The following is a 25,350-nucleotide window of genomic DNA, read 5'->3' on the forward strand; positions in this document are numbered from 1 at the left end:
CACACAGTATAGTGCAGGGGTGTTTGCTAAAAAAAAATTGCATTGTACTACTTAAAATGGACTAAAATAATGAATAATAAAAATGATCTAACCCAAATTTCAATTAGAATTATTTTAAAAATGCATTTGTATTTTTTTTTATTATGCACATTCCAATTCACCATAAATTTATCGAGAATTTTTTTTCCCCAAATGTTTTTATTTTGTATTTTTCTTTCCTGCACCGGGAACCATTTCCGACTCTTTAAATACACGCCGGTTTGCAAAAGTGCAGTTTAGGGCTTCCTGGCGGGCTCCTCGTGTTGTTTCAGTGCGCCGCTGCCAAGAATCAAAAGCCTGCGGAACGGATTAAAGGCGCGTCATGTACAGCTGGGAAAACGGGCCCCCGTTTCGATATAAATATCGACCATCGGCATGTGCCAGTCACGTCTGTTCCGGAACGCCATGCGCGTGTATGTGCTGTGCCCATTATTAGCCTGTGAGAATGAGTCAAAGGCAAAACCGGGGGGGGGCGGGAAATAACGAAGTATATACTGTAGTATATAATGTTACTGTATTTTAAGTCGATTTTTCAGGGGTCTTTCCTGTATTTTTCTGCCGACTGTTAAATTCTGCTGTCTTCATGCAAGCTAGAAAACAATACATGGATCTGCGAAAAACAGTCAATGGTTGGGAAAAAAGTTTTTGAGAGACAAGCCGGCACTGGCCCTTCTTTTTGTGTGTGTGTGATCAAAGGAGTCGAGGGCCGGCGTTCCAAAGCCGAGCGCGACGTTAATGGACGCTCGGATGAAAAGCTTTTATCAGCCGCTTTCAGCAAAAGTCATCAAAGAAAAAAAAAAGCCAACGTAGCGTCCAGTTCCTAAACAGTAACATCATCCTCTTGTCCTTTTAACGCCCGGCTGGATCGTTCTCGGAGGGCACGAGCTGTGGACGCACTTGTCTTATCAGCACTCATACATCCGTCAAACGCAAAACAACAACGAAAAAAAGTCTTTGGATCTGATGGCGCTTAAAAGTAGATCGATATACTTCTCTCGATAGACAGAGAGATGTATAGATATAGATTAGGGGTGAAAATCAGTTTTGATTTCACCAAAGCGAATCCTCACATTTTCGTCACACCCCCATTTACAAAAATTCATATTGAATCGTCTGGTGTCGGAGCAAAGCACAGCCGCTACGACCCTGCATTTCATTTCGAGGGGAGGCCGAGAATGACGCGAGTGCACTGGATGCCCTCGTCTTCATTTTTTTAAATGGTGCAGTGAAGCGCCCCCCCCCCCCACCCCCGTTCCCTCCCTGCTGTGCGAGTGCTGTCGTATCCTACGCAGAGGCGGAGGGAGCGAGAATTTTGACAGCGCGCCAGGGCGACCTCGTTCCCCCCCGCCGCTTGGCGTTGCGTGTCGCAGTCGCACTGTCGTGGCGCGGGCCCAGCGCGCGGATCTCCGCCCTGCACTTTATCCATGTAACACAAGCCGCCTTGCCACTTGCGCGCGCGCGCACACACACACACACACACACACACACACACACACGCACGCACGCACGCACGCACGCACGCACGCACGCGCTGGCCGATCCGAAGTACCTCACACTCACATATTGCACATAATCCAAACCACTTAAGGGATCTTGCCCTGTCACAAAGATTCTGCATGAGGCATCCTCCGCGACCATATAAGCCAATTATTAGCGTGCGCAATGCTAAAAATGCTACAAGGGCTAATATGAAGGCCAGTGGATGGAGTGAAAAGCTGATCGTGTGTGTGTGTGTGTGTGTGCATCCCTGGCAAGCTTCCCTCCCCTACAAGGAACTCATTGACCTGAATCGGTGCAGAGCCGCACCCCTCCTCATGGCTGCTGCAGAAAGGGCGGGGAGGGTGAGAGAGAGAGAGAGAAAGACTCTGGTGGCCACCAAACTGTGGCACTACCACAGAGGCGAATTGATTCCCACGTTTTATGGAAGCTAATTTTACAGTCAACGCTACGCATCATAAAAGTCGGCTGACGACCCTCACCTTCGTTGGAGAGTATGAGCATGTGTGCGTGTGTGTGTGTGCGTGCGCGTGTCCAGGTTGCAGTGCGTTAATCTGTCACTCATTGGATGAACGGTAGCGTTGAATGGATTAGCCTTTCGCTGGCTACCCGGGTAGACAAGGAGAATGGCATTTTCTCAGCGGCGTACGCCGGCCCTCGAAGGATGAAGACATGACGTAAAATGATTTTTAAAATTTAGCTAAAGTCAATCAAATCTCGGTGGCTAACAAAGTTAGAAAAAACGATCCAAATGTTTTTTTGTTTGTTTTTTTTTTATCTGCGACGTATGAGTATTTACATTTTCATACGCAGCGATGCTTGAGAATGCCGTTGTCACGCAATTGTGATGAAATTTGAATTTTAATCCAATATCGTTTCGAAACATGGCATGGGAGTCAATCCTATAACACGGTGTAAGTTAATTTTTTTCTCACCACACATTCCACTTAAATGTAGCCAGCCTACTGGAAAATCTCACTTGAAGTCTAAAATACATGATTAATACACTATCAAACCAGGCTAATGAAACAGTATCGGCATCCCGGTATCGGAACTTACAGTTTCGGCACTAGATCCAGAATCGATATCAATACGACCCTGTTACATTTCGACTTATTTTACTTGTACATTTAAGCGTTGAATCAGTACTTCTACTTTCACCTTCAGCATTCTTTTGTTGCACAAGTATTTGGACTCTACATTAGTCTAGAGCGTGAGGACGTTTGCCATCTGTCTCCTGTGTCTGTATTGATGCAAACCGGACGCAAATTCGAGGTTGAGGTTCATCCAGCCCATTTTTTTTCTTCTTTCACAATCCCGATTTCATTGGATTTCATCTCCGAATTCCAGACGACACGCGTTTTAGTTGGATACCGGAAGCGTTTCTCCATCAGGAGCGCGCCTACTCGGCTTTGTAAGTGCATCACAGAGAGACAAATTTGCGAGTGGGAGTTGGGCTCTCAAGCTATAAATAGGAAAAGAGTTCAGAGAAGCCATCTTTTTCGGGACTCTTCATGCATCTGAACGACAAGCAAAGCCTTTGAAATGACAGCCCTGTTGACGACGGCGCCGCACAAAAGCATCGTGGCGGCATTGAAGTTCACTCATCATCAGTACTTTTACAATCAGCTTTTATGAATTTGGTCACCTATGGATTTTTTTTTCTTTTTTTTTCCCGAACTTCATCACCGTCACGGCACTCCAAAGACAAACGTCATCCATAGCAAACCGCTTGCATTTTTTGGAATCCTGCGCCATGAAGTGTTCAATGTCTCAACGAGAAAGCCAACGCACTATATCATTGTCTGCCGGGCGGTCATTTATGACAACGTAAGCGAGAAAACAAAGAAATCCGCTTTTGCCGTGTCTATTTGTGGCTCGAAAATCAAGTTTGTTTGCACAACCGCTCTGTCATGTAAAAGATCACAGTGGACACGTGTGTGCGCGTGTGCACGTGTGATCGGCTGGCTGTGATTGGCCCGCGCGGCACACTCCCCCCCATCGTCCCCGAACCCCTCCTCTTCGGCTCAGACACACGGGCCCGGTCGCCATGACGACGGCCACGTCAGAAGGGTAGCCTGGTGTAAATACCTCCCTCTCCTGTGAACCTCTCTTCCTCCGGCTTGATTTATCGCAACCGCCTGCCATACTTCGTTTTGTGTTGTCGCACTTCGAGAGAAAAGGATTCGATTTCTTCTTTGTCGTCGACGCTCGGCGCCGACTTCAAGTTATGACCGGCGAGCACCGAGTGAACCTTCGACGAGTTTATCGGTCACGATGCATTAAGCTGCCGGCCGGAAGTTTGCGTACCCCCCCACCCCCTCGCGCTGAAAGCCGAAGTGTTACGAGCATTGAGCCCTGAGGTCTGCCGCGTCATTGTAGAGAATGTTGTCACCCTGATGTGAAACGTTTTTTTGGGGCGAGGGGTGTCAGAATAGACACAACATTGTCATGAAACTAAAACTAACACTCAAACTAATTAGAAACTAAACTAAAACTGAAAAGTGCATTTCATAAACAATAGTCAAAAGGAGCTAAGAAGTGACTCTAATGAAAGTTGCCCGTAACTATTCTAAGCCTCCCTGCCCACTGATAAAAACACATCACTTCAAGTGATGTTGTTGCTGCGGATTATCCGGCTTCTTGGAAAAGCTCCACGCGTGCGCTTCCCGGACATGAAGCGGTCGTCACGTTGCGGACTGACCCGTCCGATGTGACTCACTCCTTCCAATAAGGAGGAGGGTTAAAAGATGCCGAGCAGTGGAGGAGCCCCACTCTCCACTCTCGCGAGTGCATTCTGTTATCAAGGCGAGCCCGATTCCGGGATGATGCGCAGAAAAGGGGGCAAAACCTGCAGTGCAACACGGGTTGAATAATTCATCGGCAAGACAGAAAGGAGCAGAGAAGGTGAGAGGAAAGGATGGAGGATGCGAGGAGGGAGGGAGGGAGGGAGGGAGGGAGGGATGGCGCAGGAGACTGAACCGGCTGCCGCCGCCGCCGGTCACGTTCGCGCCGTCTGCGAGCGAAACGCGCGAGCACACCTGGAGAGCGTCAACGCGACGCACACGCCAAGACAAAACGCATCACACTCAAAGCACATCAAGAGTATGGCTGAGGGGCGGAGGACGCATCAAACGCGCCTCACACGCGAAGACAGACAGACGTGGGAGGCAGTAAAAAGAAGACCAAAAAAAAAAAAAAATCAAGATGGCGGCAGACATGGGGAGGTCAAATGAGGAGAAGGAGTTAAAGAAGGATAGCCAAAAGTCAGAGAGGCGGGCGCAAGAGCAAGAGGAGCTTTTTGCCTCATTTTAATACGAGCAGGCCAAAAAAAAAGAACAAGCTGACAGGCTTTGTGTCTGGCACATGCAGTACGAAATGTACACACAAGATCGAGAGAGCTTTGCGTTCATACAGAGAGAGAGAGAGAGAGAGATCATTTGAGGAGAAGGAAGCAGGGAAAAAAAAAAAAGCAGAGTGTGAGTAGATGCAGCCGGGAGGAGGAAGGGCTGAGATAGACAGCGCTGCTGCAGTCTCAACCGCATGTCCCCCGTGCATCCCACGCACACACGCGCACACGTACACACGCCCAACTCGACGGAGCATGCAGAGAGAATGTCACATCAATGCCAAAAGTGGCGCCGCACGCCGTGTCACAATTGCCAGCTCCGTTTCGCGGTACTGATCTATTTCTTACGTTCATTGAAAAAGAAATATAGGTCAGGACATGTTGCATCCTTTCCTACGACATTTTCGATAATCCACGCACAAAAAAAAAAAAAAAAAAAAAAAGCACCGGTGGACACATCTTAGTTGCAAAATGCACCTGTGGTAAATACGATTTGTAGCTCTTCAGCACCCCCTAACACGGCTTTTCTTTTTTTCCTCCCCTTTGTCTCTGCCTTACGTTTGCTTTTATCACAGCCATATGTTCAACTGTTGTAATGATGCTCCGAAGTGACATTTCGAGGCAGAGCAAAGAAAAGCGAGCGACCCGACTCGGCGGAAATGACTTCCGAGGTCAGCGCTCTCGCCCACGATGCCGCCAGATGAAGCGTCGAGACACTTAAATGGAACAAATAATCACATTTGGCTCGAAAGCGCAGGCGGCTCCGAGCGCGCTTAGGCATGACAGAGCCGCCCTTTGACCCCGACAGCCCACCACTGGCGCAAACAGAGCAACGCCGCGTCAGTCAAAGTCAACAGGCGATCCGGTGACCCGACTGGGCGGCCGATGGCTTTAACGTCGCCCGTTAGCCCAGTGGCACGAGCTGAGCTTCATGGCCATATAAGGGCGTCTTAATTCCCCTCCCGACCCCCGTCTAAAAACCCAAGTCCCGTCAGTTAAGACCATGATCCAGCCATACGGGCCGGCGCTAAGCCGGGCAACCGCGGTATAGCGTGACTGAGGCGTATTACACTGCTCGGCCCCCGTTGAGTGCGTGTAAACTAGCATGTCTGCGTGCGTGTTTGTACGCGTGTGCTTATAAGCGTAATTACATATGCAGGAGGGGGCGGGAAGAGGGGGGGGGGGGGGCGGGGGGCTTGCATGCATTCAGAAAAGCTGTAGACATGCAGCGTGTGGGAACGGTGGCATGATTGCGGGCAGGCTTTTTTTGCGCATCCATCTGTGCGTGGCCCTGATCGCACGGGGGGGGGACAGATGCAATTTGCGCGTGTGTGCGTGCGGCCGCAGCCTTTGACTGCAGACCGCTCGCGCAGAAAGGCAGCGAGATGAGCGGCCATCGCTGCTCTTCCTCTTGCCGAGCGCGGCAGAAGCCTGCACATGCGAAAGGCTAGAGATAAGTGAGAGCGGTTACTTTTGGGCCGGTCATCTCTGAGCTGAGTGAGAAACGTCAAGACAAACATTTGTGCTTGGTGGAGTGGGGGAGGGGGGGGGCGTCACGGAAGAGATAGGGTTTATTTTGGCGCCTCTCTGTGGCAAATTGCTCGGCTCTTGGGACTTTTTTTTTTTTTTTTTTGCTGCACACATTAAGATGACCTGTGTGAGAAATTTCAAGTCAACCAGACTTTTTTTTTTTTTTTAAATTTAAATGTATCACGCTGGTCCAAGAGGACCGCGTGGACGAGAGCCGAGCTTTCGGTCCATCTCGTGCCAGGTTAAAGGGCTTGCAAATAACGTCTGCCGCCATTCATCAAGGCCTTCATCTCGTCATCATTCGGTGTCGGTTTCCCACTCCGCGGCTTCCCGCTCGCCTCACGGAGGACATCGACGTGCGGTGGCATTTGGCAACGCCGCCGCTTCGCTCCGACGACCCGATTACACTGGGGGGGTGAGAGGTCGCGGAGGGGTGTTTTTGTTGATGTGGCTCTGGCTGTTTGCCGGGTCGCTCCGCCGCACGTGCAACGACCTTACCTGGCTGTCACGCATCTGTTTAAGTTAAAGGCGCCGGTTCCCAACTACCAGATGAGGTCCAGCCTATCCGGTTAAGCCGTTGTGACATTTACAAATCTACCTGACGCGGTAGAGATGGAGGAAGCATTCCATATGCAGTATGTATTGATTCTATGAATGGCAAGCGTAAACACAGAGGCGCGATTGCATTACGCGTGAGAGGATAGAGTGCGCGCGCGTCTACAAATATCTACCGGAATAAAACCACCTGGCCGAGATTCCGCAAGACCGAGCATGCGTAATGCATCAAAACGGCACAGATGCGTTTGTAATATTTTGGGTTCATCCTGAATTGAGAGAAACAAATTACAGAGAGTTGCTGCAAATGGATGGACGGGGATGTTCACCGGCTTGTTACAATGAGCAGAAGTGGCAGAAAAAAAAAAAGACGACAAGCTTCTCGACATGCGACCATCAATCAAAGGCTCCCCCCGGAAGGGGGAATGCGCTTGCGTTTGTGATTCTGTCAATCAGCCGGCCCGACGGCCGTCCCATCGGCCCGTCCGTCCGATTGCGACGCATGCGCTTCTACGCAATTCCTGACAACCGGGTACACGACGACGACCGGATAGAGGATACGACAATCCCTGATTTCCAAAAACAATTTGTGGACTCGTCAGACCACAGCACTTTTTCATTTAGGGGAAGTTGGGGCTTTGTATATATTGTGGGAGGAAGTTAAACGTCATTTGGGATGCGAAAGGGTGCTAAAATCTGTCCAGTCGTTTGTCAAGTCCTGTCCAAGCGATTTTTCAAACTAATTTTTGCGGCCGCGAGGCTGGATTGCCGACAGGGTAAACGTACACGAGAACCGTATGATAGGTTGAAACTAAAACGCAAACGGCAGGAGGATTTTTAAAGTGAAAAACATACTTGGCGCTCCTTGGGCTTGTACGTCACATCCAGGTTGTCGTCACGTTTGCCCGCCGTCCGGCATCGGTGCGTTGGCGTCAGCGCCAAGTTCCACAATCGGCCTCTGCCGCCCGCTTCTGTTGGTTTAAAAAAAAAAAAAAAAAACATTTTCAGCAATTGTACTTGAGTGAGATGCAAAAAAAAAAAAGAAAAAGCAGCTAAACAGTTTTTTCATCGGGATCAAAAACAGATTTCAAGAAGTGACGATGAAGACCTGTCATTTCTATAGTTATTAAATACCAGTTTCGGGAAAGACGATGTTAAGAAATCCGACCCAGGAATGTGCTTTTTTACGCTATACCCCAAAAATGTTATGAGTGGATTAGGGTGAACGGCACGGCATTGCCACCCTGAAGGAATTCAACTCACCAAACGGCAATGAAACGCACAAATAACACAAACGATGAACATATCATTTTTTTTTTTTTTTCAAACTGCGGCGAGTGCACAGCCAATCAAATAAGCTCAAAATATGCAACGTTTGCGGCATTGTCTTAAGTCCAATAAAAGCAACACGCCAGCCAAGAATGTGACATTAATAAGAAAAAGAAGGGCAAACGCTTACAACTTTTTTTTTTTTTTAATATCCATATTGTTGGAGAAAAAAAAAAAAGTGTGGAAATGGGAAACTTTCCCCAACCAGGAGTAAAACCGCTGGAATTTGAGGCTTGGCTACGCCGTCCGTCTCATCGGTGTCTTTTTACAAGAATAAATGATCACATTTACAATTTCCATCCTCTGTTCAGCGCGTGATGGCCAAATGTAGTCCGAGCGAAAATTATTTTCGCCGGCCTTCAAAAGCAAACATCAGCGAGTGTTTGTAAAGGTCCGAAAATTACGGGCGGTATCGGTGAACCCGATGCTGCGGAGTGAGAAAAGCGGCGGGGAGGGATGACAAATGGAACACACATGCGCGCTGACACGCCGAGGGAATATTCTTTTCCTCAAAGAAGTTCAAATATGCTTTCATCATCTTCGTGCTCAGTGGGAAACTTTTCTCAGATTTTTTTTGTTTTCCAAATCACTCTAAAAACTGTCAAAACTTCAAATCTAACCTCATAGAAGCACGAAATAAATGAATAACGCAAAAAGTTTGGTCAAATGAATGACTCACAAAAACAGGTCGATTTTGGGGAGTTGTCCCCCCCACCCCTCTCGCTCCCGGCGACGCTTCAAATAAGATAAGCAAACGGATGGAAAACGAATCCGCTCATGAGTTGGCTCCTACGTGTGCACGGGCATGTTTTTGTCTCCCCCCCCCCCTCCTACTCAGAGGCAAATATTTCTCGGAGAGGATCACACCAGTCCGTTTTCCCACGACAGGCACCTGCCTATCTATTTGTTATTAATTCCACAATGATGGACGTCTCATCTTGGGCAGCTGACGCCGCAGGGTGGCTGCGTGCGTGCGTGCGTGCGTGTCAACGAGACTACGATGAAGAAAAAAAAATGTGAGCATGAGAAGAATCAGGTGACGGGGCGCAGTCAGACCAAAACAATAACAGAGCAGTTAGCACGTGCACGCACAGCTGTCAAAAGTGACCCCTCCCCCTTTCAGGGTTTGCAGTCTTTGTTTGGAACTCTGATCAGGTGCAAAATAAAAAGAACCTTTTGTTTTGTTTTTTTCCTTCAAAAGTAATCAGCATTACAAAACATTTTTGGGGTCCATACTTGAAAAACACTTAAGAATCTTTCAACACTTTTTTGTGGGGGACGGGGCTCTCGGCGAGCGCTGCAAGCTGTCGGAGTGCGATTGGGGTGGCCGTGTAAGAGGAGAGCGGAAGGATCATTTGCATTTGTCCCGGTGTGACCCGAAGGGTGAAAAAGCAGTGGAGCAGTTTTGGCTGCTTTCAGACACTTGTCCTCACAGATTAAAAAAAAATTATAATAATTGTAATCCTTTGGATTGTGCTAGCTATTGCACACAATAAAACAATTTGCATCCATGTTTTGTTCGAAAAAATGGATGCAAATTCTGGACAACATTCCTTCTGGTTGACGTTTGGAATTGGAGGAATGGCGTGACGAGAGCCCATTCACGTGTAGAAATCTGTTTTACAAAAGAACTTTTTTATCTATTTCGGCAAATTTCATCTGGATTTGTATAGTAACGCTTTTGCCCCCCCCCCCGCCCCAGCTAAGGTAGACCCTACTATTGACACACACACACACATGGATCCCACGCCTTTAGACGGTGGAAAATAGGGATGCCCTTTGACTCATTTGGATGGAAAAAGAAATATGTTTCAACTAGCAGCTTGGCCCCAACTGCCCATTGTAAACAGCGCGTGTGCTTGCGCGCACGTGCACGCCGTTTGCGTTTGTGTACGTGTGCGCACGAGGGGTGTGGGGGGGTGGGGGGGTGGGGGGGGGACTTGGAGGGCTCGTGAATAGGCCCATAGAGTGACTAACCGCAGGCTGGCCATTACACCTAGTTACAGTCACCGCCGGATCGGCAAAGGAGACGGACAGTCTGCGACGCTGACAGAACGCCACTGTGCGTGATTTCTAAGTGCGTGTGTGCGTACATGTAGATGATTAGCGCCGGGGATCACGGGGATCACCCCCCCCCCCCCACCCCCATCCCCGAGTTGCCGCGCTGCGCTCACTACAAAGTGTGACCGCGACAAGAAGGCAAAAAGAGCTTTTCTCTCGCAGTAGAAAGAGGCCACTGTAACCTGGACGCCGGCCCGACGTCTACGATGTGCACAACGACGTCAGCGAGAATAGACGACCGTGAGAGTTTGATTCGGGGCGTGGTCAGTTGCAATTTTCACAATGATGTCCTAATTTGTATCGAAGGTGATCGTGTCCCAGTGGGGACGGCCGTGTTCGCAAAGAATTCCCCCCCCCCCCATCCTGGAAAACCGCTTCAGGCCACTACGGGGATGACCGAGTGCGAATGGAAGTCGTCGAGCTACGTCTGCAGCTGTTTACATTTAGACGACAAGCCACTGAAGTCAATTCCCACATTATGTAGTTCCAACATTTGTGGACTAAAATGGCTGTTACTGAATGGGTTGACAAAACGCCTATTTCATTTCATTAAACTCATTAAATAATGTGTCAATCGCTTTATTAGATGATTCGGATTTTGGAGGGCCGAAACAAAAAAAAAACAAAACACCGAACTGCGCACACACCCGCAAATGCCGAACCGTAAGTCAGCGCAAGGACCACAGTATTAGAATTTCTTTGAGATTTTATGGCCCAATCATAAACGTGCATTGAGAACACTTTCGATCTGAATCAATAAAACTAATAACGGTGGTTATGGAGGCCAGTTAGCACCTCATGTCAATAAACGTCCCCTCCCAAGTGTTTATTGCTACCTTCACATTCCAAAATATGACACATTCATGGCGCTTTCTGATCCTCCTGTGTTGCTTTCTGAAATATTCCCATTGGTTCTCTGTCTATTTATACACAGTTAGTTAGTGTTACACCCCCCACCAGCCCCCACCACCACCACCACCACCCGCCGCCGCCTCTCTTGGCTCTCTTAAGCGGCTCTTTTGCCAGTGGACGCCGTGGCCTTAAATGGAAAGTCTATACATGCCGCCCGTTTGTGAGCCCCGGTTGAACAGCTGAACATTTATAATGGCTTGTTTATGTCTGAAAAGGCCTTTCCACAGTAAGCCACTGTCATGCGTGGAGCCCCGGTGGGCAGCGGACAAGCCGAGGCGCACGTTCAGAGAGAGGCGCACGCGCACCGCCGTGCTGGACAATTTTGGTGATCCCCCCCCCCCCCATGCCCACATTTCCCAATTTTTCCTCATTTTTAGCATTGAAACTTGATTGTTATGGCACAGTGTCCACTCAAAATGGGGGGCATGCGTGCTCTGTCAAAGAATGGATCCCAATCTGGTGCAGACGGCACGGGTGTGAATCGGATCTGACGGCGCTTCTTTAAAACCGCTGAAGAGTCAAATGTTATGGAGACCGCCTTCTCTATTTAGTCGCATTCTTCTAATCATAGACTGTAAATGGCAGGCCCTGCTACTGGAACGAGAGGGAGGAAAAAAGCCAAGGTGGAAAAGATGGGGTGGGGGGGGGGGGGGATAGAAGGGTTATTATTGGTCACTGGGAAGCCTGGAAAGTCTGCCTTCCAGGAAAAAAAAAAGGTTGGCGGAAGCGGCCTGTGGCTCTCCGCGCACGTGCGCAGCCGTGCGTTTTGATTGACAGGCGTCACGCGACCTGGCACCTGGCTGCGCCGTCGCTAATGGAGGTGCAAGAGCACAAGGGGGGGGGGGGGGTTGAGTGGCGCACGAGGAAGGATGGAGTGGTCCTCGGTGACAGGCACATGTGGAGGGGTGCGCGGGTGGTGGTGGGGTGGGGGGTGCTGTTGTTAATTGCCCCCTACTCCATAACCCGCTGAGCTGCGGGAGGAAAGAGTGGAGGAGGGGTGGCGCTGTCTGCCATCTGCTGTCATTCCTGACCCCCCCCTCCCATCCCCAAACGCACGCCACCAGCCTCTCCTCACTGCACAACCACCTCTCCCGCCGTTTTCCACTGTGCAAAAAAAATCCCTCTGAGTGTGCATAACGCACACGCGAGTGGCTAATTGGGCAGCGCGACGTACTGCGCGTGGATGCGCTTTCAAAGGTTACATCAGGTAAGTGGAGGCCCGCCTAAAGGAGCATTCTGACAATAAAGCCAGATTTGATCTTTGCTGACAGCTTGCATGCTTCTCCCTTCCTGACCTCTCTGATCTTTCAACCCTCTGCCCCGAACGGGTCTCCTGTGTCATGGCGGAAGAGGGGGGGGGGGGGGGGGGGGGGGGGGGTGTGCATGCGTGAACATTTGGTTCAAAAAACGCAAGCGCAGCATTCGCATGGCAAAAGGTGTTCCGGCGTGACCTCGGTTAGCCCTTCGATGCCGCAGCGCCACCCCCCCCCCCCCAAAATGGGAATTACCGACAGTCCATCATGCGCTGTGGCATGAATGGGCCGGTCCCAAGGCCCTTCGGGGGATTGTTGTATAATTACAGGGCGTCCACCCTCAGGGTCGACCCCTCGTGTCTACACTGAAAGCTCTTCCGGGAAGGAAATTAAAACGTTGCGCTTCGGAAATCTTTCACAAAGTTTAAAAAAAAAAAAAAAAAAAAAAAAACTCTGCAGATGGTCCTGTAATATAAACACCATAATGGCACGCACCAAAAAAAAGTCTTCAGGAAGGCAGTTATTTTGGTTGGAAGCGGCCATTTTGTGGCCACATTATCTGGAAAACAAAATGGGGGCTGGGAAGTTGGGAAAAAAAAAATTGTCGCCTGTCACCAATTTCCCCAATCAACTCGAAATTGGGTAGACATGACAGTCATGCCAGGTCGTACCAAAATGTCTCAAGGAGCCATGCCCAAATTTCAACAGGAAGGCGACTATTTGGGTTGAACCGAGCTATTTTCAAGCCAAATTACATGGAAATACAGTAGTGCTGCGAAGTTGTTGTTTTTTTTTAAATTAGCCCTGCCATCACCACTTTCAACAATCAACTCGAACTTGGGTAAATGTGCGTGTCATGACAGGTCGTACCCAAAAGTCTCACGTTGCACGGCCAAAATTGCACAGGGAAAGAAGTTTTGGTAGGTTTGAAGCTGCCATTTTAAGGCTACCTTTCATGAAATGGCGCCTGGAAACTGAAGAAAAAAAATGTCTTCATCCCCAAACATGGCCACCTTTTGCCCTATTTTTTTTTTAACGCTAAAATGAAGTAAACAACTGCAATTGCTGCGCCGCGAGTACATAAAAGACTGTCGTGTGCATACCTATCTAGCGACTATCAGCCGCACACGCACATCGGCGATTATCAAGCAAAGCCGGACAAGTGGGGAGCTTATCGGGTTGGCCTGGCCCCCGCCCCCAAGCCGCTCTGCTTAGCACCCAGCGGGGGGTCAACACACACACACACACACACAGCTTGCCCCCCCCCCCAGCTGCAAAACACAGCTTCTGTTGTGTGCTGCCCCGCTACTCTCTTTTTCGCAGTGCTCGGAGCGGGCGAAGACAGACAAAATCGAAAGACGTCTTGTTGCCGAGTTTGCATATCGCAGTGAAAAAATCAAACGCACACACTCGCACGTGCGCACCCATGAGGGTTGTGTGTAAACGTTAAGGATTTTTTTTTTTTTAACAGTATTTGCAGTGACTTTGGGCCATTCAACGTGACATTTTGAATCCGCCTTGGCTATATTGTCTGCGGGCAACAATGTATGTGCTGAGTTGGCTCCCACTTGTATCCCCGCTGATGCTTTTGCAATTGTTTCTGGTCTTTAGAGAGGCAATGTGACGCCTGTTCGCTCCACCTGTCAGTGTCACACACACACACACACACACATGCAGGACTGTGGGACCGCCGCAGCTGGCCCATCGGCACGTGTCCTGGCCTCGGTGACTGAAATGGCAAGGGTCATTGCCTTTCAACCCGTATGTGTGTGTGTGTGGCAGGGTGGAATGGAGGCTCCATTATTTCCGTGTACTCTCGTGGCTCTAAAAGTGACAACAAACAGAGGCAGGGATGGTAGGCGCAGTGCCGCGGGCCGGGCCGGGCGTGTGCCGAGGTCAGCGAGGGTTAGAGGTCGACGCGGCGGACAAAAAGGCCGGGCTGCTGCGCTCTGTTTGGCTCTCGGCCAGCATTTTATTGCCCGACTGGCACGATTTCTTACTTTTACCTCCTACAATTCAAAAGTACTTTCTAATCCTTACTTTTGTCCAAATAGCGTTATCTTTACCTCTCCGTTCAGCAGTACAGCACTAATACGAGTCGTTCTTCAGAGACGATTGAGAAAATATGACTGGGAATTGTTATATTTTGCTTGTGTTCAATACGATGTTTAAAGCTATTTCGTATCAAGCTAGCAGGGTTATATGGTTAGGATTTTACATTTTAATTAGATTTATTTATGACTTTTTCTTTAATTTGGTTAGTTTTCGTTAGTTTTTAGAACACGTCCGTTTGTTTGTATGAGTTTTTAATCTGTTTAATGGAATAATTGTCCAGAGAGTACACGTCATGACACGTAGCACCGGGAGTTGCTCGGTTACGTCGCTGACACCTCATGTCGTCATTGTTGATCGGTCAGTCATCTCAAGCTCACTTTACGCAGACATTAGCCAGACTACATTACACAAAGTAGCCGTAAAATCCAAAAGCTGACCACCCACACCCACCAAGTGGCCTCCTTGTGGAAAACCCAAATAGGGTAATCCTCAAACAGTATGTGTTGAAGAGAACGGCGTGAAGCTCGGAGTTCCACGGAAAAGGTCTGGTTTGCCAGCCGGCAGAGGCATGAGATCATCGGCCCCCGTGCTACTCTGCGCCATTAGCCCTCCCTAAAGCCAGAACCTCCTCCTGTCTCTGCCTCCTACAGTACGATCCCCTCTTCCCAACCCCAAAACACAATGTCACACACTCATCCCACTGTTCTGTTTATTGATGACTCAAGCTTGCCGTTTTCTTTCCGGATACCCAGTCAACGCCGAGGCGCTCCGGCACCTCGGGGGCCTGATGGACTGATTTGGACTGTTTACAGCTGTGCTCCTTTCTACAATGACTCACAAAAGAACAAAGGGGCCTCTGTGTATGTATGTGTGCGAGGGAGCGTCTCCGGTTCTTGTCAACAGGACCTACCCGAGTGCGCTGGACTTTTTCTTCGAAAGCCCTCCGCCCTTGATAAGCTCTTCCCCCCCCCCCCTTTTTTTTCCCCATGTCTTGAAATACACCGCATGGATTTGAGCGTGTGGCAATGTTAACTCAAGAACAGTACAAAACTCTTAACAGTAACATTAGCATTAATGCTAACAACTTGAGGTGTCCCGGCTAGTGCACCCATCAGGGTCGCCGTGGTAATTATTAAAGGTATGCTGATCTGTTTACAATAAGCCAGTGTATCGTCTCAACCTGGAAGCTCCCGATCAACACGAAAAACAAAAGCGGCAGCTGGTCGCTGAAATGCTAACACTGACGCTAGCGCTAACTCAATGAGCGGTTTCCTGGCTAGTCCACAGAGTGTGAGAAACGACTAGACTAGGTGCTCCTGGGGCACGATGGCAGCGACAGAGAACTTACAACATGCGTGTACAAGTCGTCAGGAGTCATCATCGCCATGTTTGTCATAAAGCTTTATTGGCAAAGCTCTTTTAAGACAATGTCACAATCCGTCGCCCGCAATTTAGACTCCGAGAGAGAAATCAAGTCATCTTTGAGAATTTGGAGAAAGGCACAACATGAATAAATGAATAGATAAATGAACACAAGTCCTGAGAAAGCTCAATGTCTCCATTTTCTAAGTCTCAATCTTGGAACGTTAGCGACAGAAAGAGGAAACAAACATTTTTATTTTGGACGGCATCAAGTGGATCGGAGCCCTCCCCGTATTTTCTCTTTCACCCTTGAACCTTTCACCCAGTCCCCTCACGTTCCTCCTGTCAGTCGTGCGTCTTTCCATGCATACCTGAGGGCATGAGTGCGTCCTCATTGTTTGACATCAAATTTCCACTCGGCGCGGTTCTAAAAAGGCCTGTTTGTTTAGCGCAAAGCCCGGACGCGAGCCCCACTCGCCGATGAACTCGCCCGGGGTGCAACACCCTGTTGGAATGTCTGGAATTCTCCACAACAAGGATTAGCTCATCCCTGTCTGTTGTCTCTGGCTGGTGTGTTTGTCATCCCCCCCCCCACCCCCTCCCGGCGGGGGTTTAGAGATGAACCAACTGATAGACACACACAAAAGCTCGACCTGAAGGCCTGAGATACCAGGGCAGCTCCATCCAAAGAGCACAACATTGTCCTGCAAAATGCGAGCTATGTCACCTGGGTTTTTTTTTTCTAAGAGGAGGATCATTTGTGTGCGTGTATGAGTGGCGGGGGGATGGGGGGGGGATCCTGTGGAGCCTTCTCAGCCATCACCAACAACAGAGACACAAGAGCAGTGCACGTTCCAAAATAGCCGTTTTCAAGAATAAGGAGCATTTTCATAAACGGTACAAAGTTGAAAACAAAGCACAAGATTTGCCCCATTTATACTTTTGTGCCACCTCAGGGCGCTTATCAGACTGGAAAGATGCACCTTTACGGGAACCAAAGACAAGCTCATTACGCGAATTGTTCCACTTTTGTTATCACGTTGGCGGAACTGAGTTAAAGCAATAGTTGGTCAACATCGCCCTCTTGTGGACAATGTTATATAGCACCAAAAACAAATACACAGTATAAGAAAAAAATATATTAAATCCATATACTATTTACTCAAACGATGACATATTGGTATCCTATATATGTTTGATTCGATTTTTGTATCACATGTAAATACCTTTAAACATAATAGTAAAAATGGCCATCCAATAATTAACATTCCATTATAATTCGTGAATACATAATTTATTGCTCATTATTAGTTTATCTATTTTTTTTCATGTTTTGTCACCTTAAATAACATTGTTCTTAATGGAAAATAGTATTGTTATTATTATTGTCAACATAGTTTTAGCATTGATGTAAATCTATTCCTGCAATATATATTACATTACTATATATTCAGATTACAACATTAACGGTAAAAAAGTAAAAAAAACAAATTAAGTAAAAGAATAAATACATTCAATAATTATTACAGTCATTCCCTGTATGAACATGGGAAAAGACTGCCATGGAACACCAAAGAGCAAACTCAATAATGAAATTGCATCATAAATTCAGAGATACGTCCACACGTAAAATAATTGTAATAATTAATATTTATTTTTGGCTTTGTCCCCTTGAATAGAGATGGTATCATCTGACTCGTCCAACCGGAGTATGACCTTCATGTGACTTTGTCCTGAGAGATGGTGGAAATCCCACATGACAAAACGTCACTTGTATTTTCCCCCTGAATGCAAACGGACAGGAACTCGAACTGGCATCGAATGAGGAAATGCCCCAGTGTACATATTGCTTAAAGGAAGCTCCTTTAACATTTCAACTTGATTACAAAAGAGAGCATTGTCTTTTTGTCATTTGCGTCACTTGGATGAGGCCTTGCGGCGAGTTTTCAGAAAGTACCTGAAAAGCCTCCACGTAACAAAATAATAAAAAAAGAGCATGGGGGAACTAAATTGTGGATTAATGGTATTCCCATTCATTTGAATGACAAAATATGATTTGGGCGTGGTCATAGGACAAATTCAACTGCTCAGCGAGGCCATTTGGACACAAAAACAAAACCAACTACACAACGAAAACATGCAGACTTCGAACGGGAAGAGACAACTCATCCTAAAATATATATATATATATAAGCAAGTGGAGACACGCGTGCACATTGAGAAACAACCTGTGACTAAGCAGGAGTTCAAAACAAACTGACGGTAAATCAGTGGCCCTAAAAAAAAACAAAAAAAAAAAAAACCTGAGAGTACTGACAGGACGCTTGAAAGAGGCCTGAGTTCATTTGAAGTGCTCATGTACATGCGAGTAACGCTGACTGACTGGCTTCTTTGGATGTCTTTGAATGTCTTTACCTGTGATCATAGCAAGGATCGCCAAGGTGGCGGCGGCGGCGGCGGCTACGATGACGGCGGTGGCGGCGAGGTAAAAGCAAAGCGGGATGGCGTTCCAAGTGGCTCCCGTGGCGAGGAGAGGCAGCGCCTGACCTGTGAAGGAAATAGACAATGGCGTTCAAAACTACGTAACACGGTGCCTCGACTTATGTTCACTCTAAATTGTCAAGCGAAAGCCCATTTTTCCCCAAATTGTGTGATTCAATCTGGTAAATAACAAAGAGTGACAACATTTATTCTCATGAGATTTATTCTGAACTGGCCAAAAGAGGCCACGATGGAGCTAGAAAGTCCAATTTGATGTAAGCAGCATACTGCTGACATTTAAAAAAAAAAACGATCAAAGACCCCAGTCAGTGGGAAGTACACTACCTTTGCTTGAACTAAAAAACAGGGCTGTGAAATAAGGCAGCGAAAATCCGAGGAAAAGTTTAAGGGGGGTCTGGGAGGCAGTATGAGCATCTATTAACTTTTCTCTTTTAACTTGTTTGAAATATTTTTCTTTTTGAGGGCATCTTAACTGTGTCTGACCTAAGTCAACTTACACTCTCCTCCTATGCCCTCCTTGAAATATCTAATAATTGCACATGTAATTCATCTGTTAATCAAAATAAAAGTTAAAAAAAATGTAACAATTGAAAGAAATGTTTATGAGAGAAAACTTAAATAGGCATTTGAAAATGGCTGTGAAAAATCACGCTCAATATGAAAGTGAGAGATACCTTGTCTTGCCTGATCCGTACTTGATAACTTGGTGGCATGGCACGCAGTAAGCCTTGCCCGATTCTTTGTTTTACGAATGTGTTCATGCAGGTACTCGTTCCCGACTTTATGTTCAAGCCAATTCCACTTGCATGGCTTTTTCATGCAGTTTTCCTTGTCGATTTTTTTCACATTGTCTTTCACACCGTATTCCCGTTGCACAATGTCTCTTCTTGCGACAGACATTCTATGATACTCTCGTAGCAAACCTTGACTACTAGCAGTATTTGTTTTTTATTTTCAACACCTGTTTGAGAGCGAATACCGAGACAGGAAAGCCAAATGTTGGCACAAATGCCGTAAACCATTCGTTGCACTGTCGTAAAAATCTCAGAAAGCCAAAAGTTGGCACAAATGCCGTAAGCCATTCGTTGCACTGTCGTAAAAATAGGACGTACGGCAACGTCGTCCGTCGGTCAAATTCACGTAGGCAGTCACGCAATTTTCAGCCCAAGTGAAGTTCTTGTCGGCTTTGCCGAGTTGCGGTCAAAACATGTTCTACGATCAGCTGGTGTAAAACTCCGCGTGTCCGGCTGTATTGCGCCACTGTCGCCGCGCAAGGCTATTAAAGTCAAGTAGATCCCTCCCCCTGCCCACCCAATGATTTTTAATGTAAAAATTGAGGTTTTATGAAAATCTTTTTTTTTTTTCACAACAGAATCCGCGGAAATTTCACAGCCCTGAAAAAAAACCACACACACACAAATGAAAACACAATGGGGAAAAAAAAGGGTGTTGCTTTTTGGATGGCTCCTTACTGGGTTCCAGGGTGAAACAGTGAAGGACCGTGGCGGCGTAATTCACATCGATCCTCCTCACCTGCGCAAGCACACACATGCCTTAAAGTTTCTTGTCGGCTAACTGATGAGCATTTTTGACGATGTAAACGTACATGAATACAAGAGTGAGCGTCCGGCAAGGTCAGGCCAATGGACGAGTGCTCCGCCTGATGAAGACATAGTGGTTGCGGCGGTTTCTTGCAGACATCATGGAACGACGCTCACTTTTGGCGACATACCACTTGCGCAGTCGTGCGGCCCCCCGTCGTGCGACACGCCGCAGAGCCTTGGGACGCCGTGCACGTGTCAATGCGGAAAGTGGCGTTGACGTGTGAGGTCAGCATCAAACCCTGCGGTGTCCAGCTCACATCCCACACTGAAAAGAACATTTCGTTGTCATGGACACATACAAAATATGAGGACTGTATATTCTCATTAGTCCCACACATTACTACAAAGGGCACAGAAAAATATCATTTTAAACAAAAAGGTTGAGAATTGAAGCTCCGCGACATACTTTAACATAGTTCAATAACAAGAAAATGCCACAAGGTGACAGCAAAGCACGGCAGGAGGCCCCTCCAGCCGTCTTCAACATTGTTCCTTGGCACACACGGATGGCACCAAAACAATATGCGAAGCGCCTCAACTCATGTCCACATGATCCTTGGTACCGAGATGGTGGCGTACCACTACAAGAAGCTCCTCAAGCCACTTCAGAATTGTTCCTTAGCACCAAGATGCCGCGAGAGCAAGTCCCCGAAATGTTATACAAGTTAAAACGACACCGACAGAATATTAAAAATATTTTATTATTCTGAAAAAGTCATACCTTGGAGTCTCCTGACAAAAGGACACTTGATCCAAGACTGGTTGCCTGCAGTGAACTGATCAATAAATCAACAAACAACAAATGTCAATTCTAGCACATTGTTGTAGTGGCCAGTTTTTAAATATTTACATAATATTGAAATATTTTAGCTTTCTTAAGGAATGGTTTTAATTAGCTTAAAACAAAAAAAAATGTTTGGGTTTGTATTGACATATAATTATTTCCCCATTAGTTTGAAGGCTAAGTTCATGTTAATTCATTCAATGCCAAGGGTGGTTTCCCCCCCCCCCCCAAATAAAAATAAAGAGTTGTTACCTTCATGCACAGTTGAGGGTGAGGGTCCACTTTTGCAAATGTTATCTGAAAGGCAACATTTTATCCTACTTGAGAGTTGGAACAAATAGAAAAAGTGCTGCGGCTGCTAAGGTCATTGCGTCGCTTTTTTTTTTTTTAACTTAAGGCGTTCATGCTTGGGTCAAAATGCGTGTTTTGCGGAATACACAATACTACTGAAGCTTTATTAAGACTATTCAAATGTGCGCCTTGGCTTCCTGTCTTTGACCACTAGACGGCAGGCTTTCACCAAGGCTTTCAACATTTTATCACAGAGCAAAACCGTTCTGGGTTTTTTTTCTATGTTAAGTGATAACAATCGAAACTGACGGCAAGTATAAAGGAAAAAAACAGAATAGTCACACTGGCCACATCATGACTCAGCTCAATAAAACTTCACACAACAACGTCATAAAGTCCTTCGTGAGTCATCACCAATTTCCAATGAATGAATGAATGACAACGCGTTGATGACTCATCACATTTCGGCGACCTTTCCTCTGCTGATATTTCGCCAGGCGCTCTCCACGTCCACGCAGCCGCCGCTCGCCTCCCTCTGGCACAGCGCCACCCGGGCCGAGAGCGGACAGGCGGGCGCCCACGAAAGCGCCTCCTCCAGCGGGTCGAAATGAATCCCGTGCCACATCTCCTCCATGCCTGCATGGACGGAGATGTCATCAACTGTACTAATAATGACTGACGCTGGTTGAGTCAAGAGCAACGAAAAGTGACTCACTGTCTTTGAAGGGGCAGACCTGCACTCTGGGGGCGTCGATCACCGCCGACCAGCCCTGCGGAGGATCGGAAACGTATCGTTTGGCATTCGAATGGAAACGGTCGGTGGGTTGTGCTCCGCTGGGGGGGTTTTTACCTCGATGCACAGGCATGGCAGCGGTCTGGAGAAAGACAGCACGGCACTCTTTTTGGGTTCCTCTTTCTTGATCTGGATGGTCAACAAAGGAGACTCTATTAGCCACGATAGGTGGCTGGAGTTACATTTCTGATTCTTGTCTTACGAGAGCGCTAGCCCCCGTGCCGGTGCAGATGAAATCCTTGTGGCACAGTCGCACTTGATAGTCTTGACCCTCCAGCATGTCGCTCACGGTGACGTGCACCTCCTTTCTCTCCCAGTTGACGTCATGCCATATCCGACCAGCTGCCGGAAATTGTTAGTGTCGGGTGTGCGTTTGGACAAAAGCGCGGTCGACATCAGGAAGTGTACTCACCGATGCATTCGGGGACGTTTCTTCTCAGATCCTTCCACGAGCAGTCTGTCGCGAGACGGACGAAAGTGACGGACGAATTGTTAGTTCATTATTACCGCAACGTCTGCACAACATGGCCAAAAATTCAATATTTGCACACGCGTGGCACGCCGAGGATGTATTCTAGGGGTCCCCGAACATGACGACTCTCTTGTTTTTCCAACCATAGACAGCGCTCTGGTTTTTACGTTGGTTACACCATGCCCGAAAAAAAAAGGCATTTCTTGCCAGCACGTGGGTGAAAATGTACATTGGGATGCTCAAACATTCTGATAAACATTGCACGCTGCGGCACCTGGAGCTAGGTAGGTCCCACTTTGAGTTATCCCACAGTAGCTCGGCAGCGTGGCCACGGTTACTCTCACTTGCTGCCGCGGGTAAACGCTGACGCAGTCGTTCTCCACCTCCACCTATAACGACATACCGTGAAGATGAGAGGCGGGAAAAAGGCTCCTTCGGTTTGGTTTAGAGCCACTCTGCTGGGAAATGATCCAGTTTCATGTCAATGGTCTCGCGTTACTTTGTACCTGGGAATTAAGTTTGTATTTTGAACCGCTTTTTGTCATAATTTGGCTTGTGCGCCGTGATCTTTGGCTGCGATTGGAATGATTTGACATGTACCTGCATCCCTGCCATTGCCCGCCTGGACGCCTTGGAGATGCGAATCATTCGGCACTTGGGCGGCAATGCCGGCGTCTCGGAGCAAACGTACAAGCCGTGGATGGACTCTGGGGATTGAAAATATTTACGCACGTCATTGTGAGCCAGAACGACTGTAGGGATGTTCGATATCACGATACCGAGTACCGATACCTCTCGTACTTTGGATATATAATCTATAAAGTTGCATTTAACGCACTGATTTTTAAAAATAATGGTGAACCTGTTGGTTGGTGGTGTCACCTGATTCCATAAATACCTGAAACTGAGGCCAGTATCGCCCCGATACTGATACTTGGTATCGCTACTTGCTCATCCCTACACAAATGTTTACAGCCTGATTCTGATCACTCTTTTATTATCATTATTTTTTTTTTTTATAGTAATTGACGCACTGGTAAGGTGTACGGTGGTCTTGATCCGAAGATGCATGGAGCATTTCTGGCTCCCCTCGCACATCACGGCGGTGGAAAAGCTGAGGTTGCGGAAAACGGAGGAGGCGTCGAGCCCGTCGGCGGGCTCCTGGCACGGAGGAGGAAGAAAATCTGTCACAAAGAAGGTCATTTTTAACAAGGTAGCAAAGGTTACTTCCTCCATCACGACACGTGTAGTTCCTTTTTAAGCGGGGCTGGAGAGCGCTTTGGAATGCGCTTGTGGAGTGTGTGTTTGCACTCACGGGCTGGCTTGGTCTTGCATTGGAGGCCCTGCAAGAAGAAAAGTTCATAATCAGTCAAACATCCAAAAATCAAATGAAATGGACAAAGAAAAGTCATCCTGGACAACATGGTCCACAATAAATAATTTGATACTTCAGTCTGTTATCCAGCAATGAATGAATCAACTGTCGGTTTTTGTTGTGCCACTGAAAATATTTCAACGTTTTTTGTTCTGTGTTATTTATCAACATGTTTGGGTGTTTTTTTTTGTTATTGTGAAATGAAATAAAGGTGGGTGGAGGTTGGGCATCCTCTGAACAAAGTGCAGATTTCAAAAACAGATTTTGAAAGAGACCCGAACAACTTTCATTGTTACAATAGTTACTCATGAAACAACGACGCATACATGGAAAATCCTTGATAGCTTTGTTTTGTCTGCTCACTGAGGTAATCATCCCATCTTTAGATTCTGTGATTACAAAGGTATGCAAACATCGTTTGATCATTTTGGGGGGTTGAAAATAAATCCAGCCTGAGAAGAATGAAGAGGATGCTTTTATTTTTTTCTTACCTGAGAGCACCTTGTGCCGCATCTCTTGATCCTTTCCGCTTCCACGTGTTGTCCAGCGGCTCCAAAGAAGCCAAAACCGGAGTGACACATCAGCAAGGCAGCCCACACGATCATCTCCACCACCACAAATTCTTCTTCTTTGGACTGGTTTGTACGCGGCTCCCGCCTTTATTTGTGAGACGTCGGATGCTGATGTCATCCAATGGTGGTGTGATGGGCCAGGGCCTTGGTGGTAAATGTCTTTATCGTGAGGGTGGAGCTTGGCGCATGAGTTGTAGCATGTGTGTCTGGAAAAAAAAAATCTATTATTAGCAACAAACAGGGAAGTTATGAGATCAATGTGTTGGATAACAAAACAAAACAAAAAATGGTTTCTTGACACATTGAGCAGTAATGCCTCAATGCTTTTGGTACTTACATCGGAATACAAGACAACAAAAAGAAATGTAAACATGCACTGCGCTTCACATCAGTGCGTGATGCACATTTCTGGGAATCACGGGGGGGGAATTTTTTGCCCCGCAGCTTTTTTACTACTCTCGATGCATCACTGATTGTCATGACGCGGCATCATTTCCCTTCAGCTCATAAGTGGCATTGGGTGAGCACGTGTAAATGGCGCCCTCTGTCAGGACGCGAGGTGTATTGCACAATGTCGATCAAATTACGTCATCACAATACACCTGACGTCAGATCTTTCCAAATACGTGTTTCATGAAAAAGCAATTATGGGACCGATACTGCCTAGTTTCTCCACGTTTTTTTTTAATTGGGGGGAGGGGTCAATAGTCAGTGATGAGCAAAATGCTAAAGGTTATCTTTTATATTGATGTAACGGGTGACAAATGTGGCTTGCTTGGATTGTCAGTCACAGTGCTCGCGGTGCATCACGCACTCAGATGTCGGTTGCGGCTCTATGCGGCATCGACGGGGAGGATTTATTCAGAACCTGCCGTCTATCAGCTGCTGTGAAGAAGCGCTCATCCCCTGCACGCTGCAAAAAGTGTCGCGCACAACTACCCGGTCCGTGCGCGCGCGTCAGTGAGCGAAAACGAACTGAATTTGGAATATTGACGATAAAAACGATAACCGTTGT

The 25,350-nt window shown here is 47.3% G+C and overlaps 1 protein-coding gene across 1 annotated transcript; it reads right to left on the minus strand.

Moving 5' to 3' along the window:
* Nucleotides 1-7,422: 7,422 nt before the first annotated feature.
* il17rel (interleukin 17 receptor E-like) lies at nt 7,423-25,347 on the minus strand. The gene is made up of 17 exons (XM_086103941.1): nt 24,255-25,347; nt 23,704-23,731; nt 23,423-23,572; nt 22,989-23,095; nt 22,663-22,777; nt 22,329-22,373; nt 22,119-22,258; nt 21,974-22,045; nt 21,839-21,893; nt 21,596-21,759; nt 21,085-21,129; nt 20,770-20,824; nt 20,177-20,313; nt 20,051-20,104; nt 19,917-19,977; nt 18,358-18,489; nt 7,423-7,941 (listed from the first exon to the last, which is right to left on the minus strand). Exons 1-17 carry the CDS (start codon nt 24,366-24,368, stop codon nt 7,808-7,810), a joined length of 1,608 nt encoding a protein of 535 aa, XP_085960067.1. The 5' UTR covers nt 24,369-25,347; the 3' UTR covers nt 7,423-7,807.
* Nucleotides 25,348-25,350: the final 3 nt, after the last annotated feature.

This window comes from Hippocampus guttulatus, chromosome 22 (assembly GCF_054856545.1).
Source record: "Hippocampus guttulatus isolate MCC_2025c chromosome 22, RoL_Hgut_1.0, whole genome shotgun sequence".
In the NCBI taxonomy this organism is placed as follows: Eukaryota; Metazoa; Chordata; class Actinopteri; order Syngnathiformes; family Syngnathidae; genus Hippocampus; species Hippocampus guttulatus.